This window comes from Macadamia integrifolia, chromosome 7 (genome assembly GCF_013358625.1).
Source record: "Macadamia integrifolia cultivar HAES 741 chromosome 7, SCU_Mint_v3, whole genome shotgun sequence".
Lineage (NCBI taxonomy): Eukaryota > Viridiplantae > Streptophyta > Magnoliopsida > Proteales > Proteaceae > Macadamia > Macadamia integrifolia.
Window position 1 is genome coordinate 27,920,029 of NC_056563.1, and position 10,111 is coordinate 27,930,139.

The 10,111-nt window shown below is 37.1% G+C and overlaps 1 protein-coding gene across 3 annotated transcripts; it reads left to right on the top strand.

The window, feature by feature from the left end:
- The first annotated feature begins 1,464 nt into the window (after positions 1-1,464).
- Positions 1,465-9,741, top strand: LOC122083073. Of its 3 annotated transcripts, none has more exons than XM_042650743.1 (11): positions 1,466-2,187; positions 2,416-2,507; positions 2,752-2,945; positions 4,359-4,398; positions 5,429-5,510; positions 5,736-5,813; positions 5,932-6,057; positions 7,863-7,984; positions 8,845-8,884; positions 9,098-9,172; positions 9,342-9,741. In XM_042650743.1, exons 1-11 carry the CDS (start codon positions 1,883-1,885, stop codon positions 9,484-9,486), a joined length of 1,299 nt encoding a protein of 432 aa, XP_042506677.1. In that variant the 5' UTR covers positions 1,466-1,882; the 3' UTR covers positions 9,487-9,741. The 3 variants fall into 3 exon arrangements, with proteins under 3 accessions (XP_042506679.1, XP_042506677.1, XP_042506678.1); XM_042650744.1 differs by having other exon boundaries at positions 9,368-9,741; XM_042650745.1 differs by lacking the exon at positions 9,342-9,741 and having other exon boundaries at positions 1,465-2,187; positions 9,023-9,145.
- The last annotated feature ends 370 nt before the right edge of the window (positions 9,742-10,111 follow it).

A 10,111-nucleotide genomic window follows, 5' to 3' on the forward strand; every position in this document is an offset into this window, starting at 1 on the left:
TTTTTTTTTTTTTTTTGTAAAATAAAAATTTCTTATCATATATGTCCAAAAAGATGAGAAATTTATTGGGAGTAGAGTACCCTTTTGTTTTCTGGGTACAATTGAGAGTAAGAATTTGAGTCTGAGTTGGCTTGGTGGGGTTCGTAACCTTAAAAAAAAAAAAAGTGTTGGTAGGGTGGTCGGGCAGATCTGCTGCATAAACGTAGAGGTGAAAAGACATGTTCTCATTGCCTCTTATAATGTCTGTTTTTCCACCTGCGCTCAACCATAGTTCGTACAATCTTTGAAGTCTAGCTGGCTGGCTAAATATTATCTTCGAGTGTGAATTTTAGTATTTTGTCTTAAATGATATGCTCAAATTTCTTTGATGCTGAAATTTACTTTGTGCTTGATGATATTATGTGTCTTTCCTTTTTATTTATGGAGTGCATCTCCCGTTTTTACCACCAAGAGGTAGTTTATTGGGTCTCCCTCTTTTTTATTTTTTTGAAGTCTTTAGTTATTTATCATGAAATGCCTCTCTTATGATGGCCACAATGGTAGGTACTATTTTCATTTCATGTGGAATTATTTAATTTTTTTGGCTTGATATGATCATGCAGATTTATATTACATAACCATTGTTGTGGTGTGTAGATTCTCCTTATACACTGAAAAACCCTCTTCCTAATAATAATATTAAGGGCAAGAGATCATTGGTAGATTGCATGGTCCCCAGTGAGAGCATGCATAATGGCATCAATATAATGAGGTTTTTTTTTCTTATGGGGTGGGGCCTTAATTTTCATGTGCCTTTGTGTTTGGGCGTAGGGGTAATATGACCATGAAACTTTCTTTTTCCCTAATAATAATAAGGAAAATTTTTTTATATTCAAGAGCATAGTCATTACTTATTGTGTCTATATCTATTATCCCCTAATATCAGCGTGATCATGTCACATTATTTCCCTAACATATTATAAATAAGGGGAAAAAGTTTCCTTTAACATCCCCTTGCGCCCTCTCCTCTCCCATGGGGCAATGAGATGATCATCCCTTCCCCTTCCCCTTCCCCTTCCCCTTGATACATGTTCTAATGCTGCCATTGATCCTCATACTGGCACAATACTACAGTCTGGCAACAAACTCCTTCTCAATAGTTGATGAAAAAAAAAAACCTTTAAAAGGAAATGACCCCCTAAACCAAGAATTAGAGGGAGGTAAAATAATCATACCACCCTCAAAAAATAAAAAATTTCATTACTATTTATGCTTCTTTACACTCTCCCAATGGCCATGTGATAGATAGCATAGGAGCACCTTGCCTTTTAGAAAACCCTCTCCTTAACTAAATAATAATATTGATGATAATGACGAGCATCATTTTGAATTGGGGGGTGGGAGGGGTGTGTTAGATATTCAATTGGTTGATGGTAGGTCCTACTCCAGTCCAAATCGGCCAACGAGAGCTATATAATTGTGCGCCAGCACGCACCCAGACTTGGGATGAACTAACTCCTCACTCTATTGAGGCGGAGCGGACGGAATCTTCGAAGCCGATCACGGATCACTCCCATAGAAACCATTTTTCCGATAGTTTCATGTCTCACACTCCGGACTTACAACTCATCACCGGAGAAGAAGAAGAAGAAACGGAATCTTCTGGTCCAACACTCATTACCGGACAAAACCAACCAACGCAGCAACCCCCACTCTTTCACTCTCCCTTTCTTTAATATCTATCTATATATAAGTAACAGGAAACTCGCTCGACTCGCTCTCCTTTGAGCTATCCAACAACGAAGCAGAGTTCCCTAGCTAAAGAACTTCTCAATCACAGTGTGATTAACAGTAGGGTTTCTTCATTCGGATTCACTTTTCCTTCCATGGCATTGTCATAATAATGGCGGCCGGTTCTAGAGGCTGGGCAATTGCTCCATTTGGCCTTAAAATCCGCAGGTCTGATGTTTCTCTTCTCCATCTCCACGGGTTTGATCTCTGGAAGAGGAGAGGCAGGAGCAGAGTTGGTTATGGGGATCGACTGAGTCGAATAGCCAGCTGTTGTCTCGACTCGGTCCTCCCGTTTCGGAGAAACTCGGGCTCTGACAACAATATGGACAAGGCCATGGCGTGGCGGTCCCAACCCAGGAAACGCTCTTGTAGAATCCGAGTCCAAGCCATTCCTGCGGTGCCCTTTGCCTCGCCCCGGTACTCCTCTTTATCTTCTTCTTCCTCTGGAATTTATAATCAAACTGGCTCAATTCTAATGCAGTGGATTGATGACTCGTGCACAGATCAGAAGACAAATCTTCCACACTCACATTTTTTTTCTAAAGCTCTCAACTGTTCTTAACTTAGTTCTTGAATTGTGTTCTGATAAATCTGGAAAAAGGTGTTCTGATGTTTCTTTTGTTGCTTGATTTACCATTACTGCAGGCTTCTTGGTGCTTCAAAACTAGAAGAATTCTATCCTCGGTGTGGTTCAGGAAACTCTGCTCCACAGTCTCGTGTTACTCCACCCCAAAGAGGTAAACTACAATGGCTAACCAGTTTAGTTGCCTATGTGTATTTGGTTCTGTCATTCTAAGTCCATGATATGGTCTAAATTGTTTAATATTATATTTATATATAGTGCTTCCCATGAGGTTGTAAACCTCATTTATGCATTCCCCAAAGCTCATTAGGTGTTTCCTTTTTGTTACATTTCAATGAAATAGTTTGCTTCATTTTGTTCTGAAGAGATTGCTTTATGTACTGATTCTTTCCTTATAGACACCGGCATTGCTAATGAGAAGGACTGGGGCATCAAGTTGCTTAATGAAAACATTAATGAGTCTGGCATAGATGAAGATGGAACTACATGGTACCAAGAAAGTGGGGAGGACCTCAGGGAAAATGGATTCAGATGCCGGTGGACAACGATGGGCAGTCAAACCCATGATGATTCCTCAGAATGGAAAGAGACGGTATTTTTGTGCTTCTAATTACTCAACTTTATTATTATATTTTTTTAATGCTGATTTATTGGAATGCCAAAGATAATGTAATATTAAACAAGACCTGTGGACAACATTTTGAAGGTAATCATTATATTTTTTCCGTTGCTTTGACTTCACTAATATTCTTTTCTTATTTATGACATTACTTTATATAATGATTTTGCAATACTTTCATGTTCAATGCTTGAGAATCTCTAAGATAATCCAGTTCATCATTATTTTGGGACTTAATAGATTTTACTTCTGTGTCTATATGTACTCCAGAGTAGAAATCAACTCAGTGAGCATCATCCTGATATTTATATATGTTGGGAGCAGCTAATCAACCAACAAGAATCCCTGAATATTTTGTTTATCCACAATATGTTCCTAAATGTTGCCTTAAAATGCCAGAGAAAAATAGGAATATAAACTCAATCTTGGGAACTTTTCAGTAGGAACATGAGCTCTTCGAAATTTTGAATTTTCGTAGCAACATGTCGTAATTGATTGTGGAAAAAAGAACAAGTAATCAATTGGAGTCGAGTAAATTTTTTTATTATTAACCGTTTGAGCAACTGTGTTTATTCTTCTTCCGTCCAGACTTTTAGTTAAAACAATGAACAGTGTTTGTTCTGTTCTTTCAAATTTCATTGTATAACCAACTATAAAATTTTCCATGAATGAGCAATTAGCATTTATACAAAGTTCAAAGAACAGGACAATGGAAACACTTTAAACATCCAATGGTTATTGATTTGAGACTAAACATGCTTTAGGCTATGAATTTGCTTGCATGGAGGATTGAACTCTTCGTTTACAGTAGTTCATGACACATGCAAGTAAAAAATTTTGCCCTTTCATAGTGTGGGCTTCCTTGTCACCTTGTATCAATCACTAATGCTTTCAAAGAAGGTTAATGGAATTACATGCATGATAAGTGAAGTCCATTTGTTTTCAACATTGTCAATCCATGGATGGTAATTTGCTAATTTCTGTTGTTGTTGTTGTGCTGTGCCTTCTAAAATTGAGATTTGGTGATGATGTATGAGAGTATCTTTTTTTTTCTTCTGTTATGGATGCACGTGAAATTCTGTCTTGAAATGTTACAAATAGTGATGTTAGTGCCTCTCTGTCTATGCAACTTTAAGTTTCAGAACTTACAAATCCATGTAAAATCTTCAAGCCTTCAGATGAGCTGAACTATTCATATCCAATTAAACTTTTCTTTCTAGACGCTCACAAGTTAAACCAGTTTTTGAGTTTCTGCCTGAAGAATCGATCTCCATGATAAAGTGTCTATTATACTATCCTCATACATCTTTGTTTATGTTGCTTGTATAACCCCAATAATTATCTGTGGTGGATGCATTTAATTTCCTTTACTGATTTCGTTGACAGTGGTGGGAGAAGAGTGACTGGAGTGGATACAAAGAGCTAGGTATACATATGTACCTTTTCCTTTCTGGAATGAGTAACCATATTGTTTACCTTGGCATTTATGAAGATATGCTGGTGATTGTTGTCCATGCCTGTCAATTAGAACAGTTGCAGCATTCTAAAATTCGCTCCTTTGAATCCAAATATTTATGTCAGGATGCCATTTGAGTTGTCTTGAGTTATTAATTCTAAGGTTTTTCCTTTTCCCTTTTATTTGGGATCCATTTGTTTCAACATAAAGTGGGTGGAATAAATAAAAAAACAAAATGACACTTTTTGGCATCTGTTTCATTGCAAGCACCCGGGGGGGGGGGGGGGGGAAGTAAGGTAATTTTTTTGTCACAGGATCATTATTTTTTCCCAAAGAGCATTTTTTTTCTTACCACCAGGCCCGGGCATTTAACTATCATCTCACAACATCTCTGTTATGGTCATCAACTCATTATCTCCAGACTTCTCTTTTTTCATTGGTTCATGGCCGTGATTTTACGCTTTGCACTGGGTAAACGGGCCTTTGAAGTATATATGGCGATGACCAGATTTTCTGCCGGAAGCTTTAACTTTTCGAAGTGGGAAAGTAGCCCATTGAAGTACACAGAAATGACCATTGTATCCTGCCAATTTCCAATGCTTTGATCTGGGTAAATAGGCTTTTAAAACAAATGGTGATGGCCACAATTTTCGGCTGGTCTCCGACTGTTTGAATTGGGTAAACAGACCATTTAAGCTTTATGACCAGTTTAACTGGAAACCACCCTTTTTTTGTTTTGTTTTTCTCTAGTCCGTAAATCTGTAGCCCTATTTTGCAACATTTCTCCTGCATCCTGAACAAAATGAAGCAGAGTTTTGAACGTTTACAAATTTTGCAAGAAAATTTCCCTTGCAAAATTTCTAACCCCAGAAATTTTAGCTCCAATACTAAGAAAAAAAAAAAATTTTTCCATGGATCCTTGATAAATGTCAATGTATGCTACTCAATCATCTTTTCCATTTATGCATTGCTCATTTCTGTCAGTCTTGACATTCCATAGGTGTAGAGAAATCTGGAAAAAATGCCGAGGGGGATTCATGGTGGGAAACATGGCAAGAGAATCTTCATCAAGATGAATGGAGGTATGATCCAAACAAAAACTCCTAATATGGTTCTCATAAAGAATCGATTCTGAATAAATATGTGCATGAAAATGCCATCATACCTTTACCAAAAAAAAAAAAAGAAAGCATATGCCATCATAGTCAAAGACTTGAGTTTTAATTATGCTGAACCACATCCTTCGCCCAAATAAGTTCTTAGCTTATCACAAGTACTAATATCCTTGATCTGCTTTCAAACTTCAGTAATTTGGCGAGGATAGAGAGGAGTGCACAAAAGCAAGCAACGTCAGGCACTGAAAGTGCTGGATGGTATGAGAAATGGTGAGGAAACACTTGGGTTCACCTTGACCTCAAATTGTGTGCGTAATTGTACACCCCCCCCCCCCCAAAGGGCATGGTTGTGTCTGTATCTGCACTGAAAATACATTTATTCTGCCAGGTGGGAAAAGTACGATGCAAAAGGTTGGACGGAGAAAGGGGCGCATAAGTATGGTAGACTCAATGAGCATTCATGGGGGGAGAAGTGGGGAGAGCACTATGATGGGAAAGGATCTGTCCTGAAATGGTTTTTTACACATTCTTTCCTCTCCTGCTATTAGATTTAATGCTCTTTGTGCTAGTTTTTCCTACAGGTATATATATATATATATATATTTTTTTTTTATGATGACTCTGGTCATAGCCAAAGCCAAAATATTTTCATGATCTTGATTCTGACCAAAGTCACGGTAATTTTCATATGGCTTAAGTCAGTTTTGACCAATTACACTCGGTTTCTGTTTCAGTACCTGTTGAGACAGGAATGTTTTGGCCAGAATCAATGAAATATGTCCAAAATTGAAATGGTAACACCTCCTAGAAACTAAGAATTCCATATTAAATGCTGAGAAGCTACATTTAATGATACTATCTACATTGAATATTCATGCTGGCTAATAATCCGATGGGGCATATATTCGGTGAATAACATGTAAAACCTCACCTAGAAAATGAAAATGAATTGCAGTAAATGCCATGCCTATTCAAAGTTCAAATGTATTAATAAAATTATAATAATTAGATATATTATGGTTATTATAAGTATTCTACGTATAATCTAAAGAGTGTACAGATGCAACGCAGGGCAGCCTGTGAGAAATTCAGGATTAAATTTGCACTACATTAGGCTGATCCTTGGGCTCAACCCTATTCAGAATTTGTCAATTGCCCAACATGCTAGCCTGAATTGCACCCCTAAAACTTATGCTGTTATCAACTGTTAATCATATGGATTATGATAATATCCTGTATTAGAACATAAATACACTCAAGAAATCGTGAAGTAATCATTTTTGTGCAATAGAAATCCCATTATTATTAGTTTGCTTCTCTATGTATACAAGATTTGATGACATCATCTCATTTATGCTGATACTTACCATATTGAAGACATTGCACAAGAACGTTCTTATAACAGTATTCCTTGAGCATGCATTGGTTTTTTTTTTTTTTTTTGGGGGGGGGGGTGGGTGGGGGTTGGACATATGCAGATAACTAGTTGCAGTTATTTTGGATTTTCCTTGTAGTTAAAACTTAATAGTGCTAAGTTATTACTTTTAGTTATTTGAGGGCTTTCATGATACTTAAATTTCAGAATTCAGGTTCATTATTGTATGTTAACTTGTGCTCACCTAATGTCAACTCAAGTAAACCTACCAACTACTTGGGGGTCAGCTAAGAAAATTGTATTCCACAATCCCTCTCTATGTATGCCCTGACAAAAAGGAACTGGAAACCCCTTACAGTTGGAGGGATAGGCTTTGCCTGGAAAAAGAAAGAGTTAATGTGTTTTTCTTTCTGGGTTAGTTCATGGTGATTTCTCCTCTTGTATTCCTACATCCAACATTCCATATATTTATGAGTTGTGACAAGTTGTTCAACTCTTAATGTGCAACTCAATACCGTAAAATGCCTTCCACAGTTATAAATGGACTGTCAAACTAGCTATGTAAGAGGGACACTATCTTTTTAATTTCTTGGTGTCAAACTCTTCTCATCCACCTCCAGTATTCTATTTATGCCTGTCTAACTTATGCAATAGGTGCAATGTCAGACACTGTTTTCATCTGTGCAATGTCAGACACTGTTTTCGTCTGAAACACACCTTTATCAGAACCATGAAACAAAGCTCCAACATCTAGTGGGCAACAATATAGTATTTTTTTTGGAAAAGGCAGTGAGAACCCCCCGGATTGCTACATAGTCAAACTGACTGACTCTGTGCTTGGAATTCTGAGTGCAAGATCCACTGATTTTGTTATTAAGATGGTAAAAGTTGATCACTAAGCTTAATTCTGCACTGACAATCAATATTTCTGTAAAATTTCTCAGGACAGATAAATGGGCAGAAACCGAACTAGGAACCAAATGGGGAGACAAGTGGGAAGAGAAGTTCTTTGCTGGCATGGGTTATCGCCAAGGAGAGACATGGCATGTATCCCCGGCTGGTGATCGTATGTCCATTCCTCTTATCTTCCGATTATCCCATTGTGATTATATAGACCATGTCAGTACCAAAAAATATATAAAGAAAGCATTATACAGAAGTCTCTAGTTCTTATGAAGTTCTAAATATTTAACATGCTCTTAATGGTTTCATGAATTGCAAAATGTGATTGCTCAAACAGTAACCAGGACCCATTTGTAGTAATTAATATCCATTAATGAAGGGGGTATGTTCTTGAGCATATGACTTGGATTAGGTGGTAGAAAACATGGAGATGAATATTGAGAAAAGGAAAAGACTGAACACACTGTTAAGGTTAGTAAGAAGCTGGGATGTTTGTTCTTGGGGTTAGATAATTTAATGCACCTGAGATTAAGGATCCTGATTTATTTCTTCTTACGTTAATGACACATCAAAAAGAGTGATTTCATTTGTGCTTTTTCCTTGCACTACCAAGGGGCTGTCGCTTGGTGCACAGTTAAATGCTTGGGCTGGCTAGTGTTGAGATGCGGGCTCACTTCTGATGGTACCCACTTCATGTAAAAAGATCCTAAGGTCAGACCCGACTACAGACCACCCCTCTAGGGACCCCATTAAAATGGATCTTGCACCAGGTTGTGGCCCTTTTATTTCCCTTGCACTACCACAAGGTATACTGAGATGCCAAAAGCCAAAGACTAAAATCAACTCAATGCTGTATTGGCCTTACAATTCTTGGCTGCTGGAAATGTCTACTTTGCAACTGTTTTAGGATAACTTTTTGTTTGTGCTAACCACTACTATCTTTGTTTCGCTTTTCAAAAGTTAATGCATTTCCACTTATTTGAGATATTTTTTCATCCGTGTGCTATATCTTCTGCTTTCTAGGTTGGACAAGGACATGGGGTGAAGAACACTTTCAAGACGGGTATGCAACTTGAACATCAAGAGCATATTTTCATGAACTCCTCTTAAAATGTATTTAGTATTGAATGTTTTTACTTGGTTTTCAACGCGAAATGCATGCACTTGGTGAAAATTGGTCTGCTGGATCTTATTTTGACAGAAAATGGAACGAAGTCCACATATGGTGCCAAGTTTTTTCCCATGGATTAATATATGCCTGAACTGTATGTATCAGGAAAGTACACAAATATGGTAGAAGCACTACGGGTGAAAGTTGGGATATCATTGTGGAGGAGGAAACCTTTTATGAGTAAGAAGACCATTTTTTATTTTCTAATTGATAATATTTGCATGTAAACTTGGATGGAAATGTAAATTAGGATAGACAGCTTCTATTAATTCTACCAAAGTTCTATTTCTTTTTTCAGTGAAGCTTACCAAAATTCAACTTAACATAGTGTGATCTTTTGATTGTTAAGGGCTGAACCTCATTATGGATGGGCAGATGTTGTTGGTGATTCAATCCAATTGTTAACAATCCAACCGCAGGAGAGGCCACCTGGGATATACCCAAATATTGAGTTTGGATCCTCTTCACAGCCTCCACCAGATGAACCACAATGAACAGCTGCTTCTCATGTTCCATGTTTCTTTCGGGAAATAATATTTGAACTCCATTTTTTTATGTTACTAGCCTCCTGTAGTAACTATTGGAACCAATTGCTTTTCAATTTATTTATTCTTTTGATTTGCAACATTTCTGAATTTTGTCTATCATAAAACACTGTTTAGAGGCAGTAACATGTACTGATGGAATCACAACAGCAGCTTTGGTAGCCCTGGGAATCTGGCAATGCAGCATTTAAAGGTTAACTGTTACTTAGTTTTATCCTGAAATTTTTCGGATGAGAACAACTTTTTAACTGTACTAACAGCTTTTTCCCTCTTATTTATTGTTAAATGAGACAAAATGCAAAAGAAAGAAGTTCACTATAAACAATTTGCAACCAGGGTTGTAATCATAAGAAATTACTTGCCTCAACACCCACCCCACCCCCCACCCCCCCCCCCCCAAAAAAAAAAAAGGTAATTAAAATTGATTTTATTAAAGAAACGCTACATCCTTTGGTATCATTTTTCTTTCTAATTTTTCTTCACAAAAATTATTTTAACTGCATTTGGTATCATTTATGGAGCTTATTTCTATTAAAAAAAAATTGATAAAACACAAAAACTAAAAATATATCAA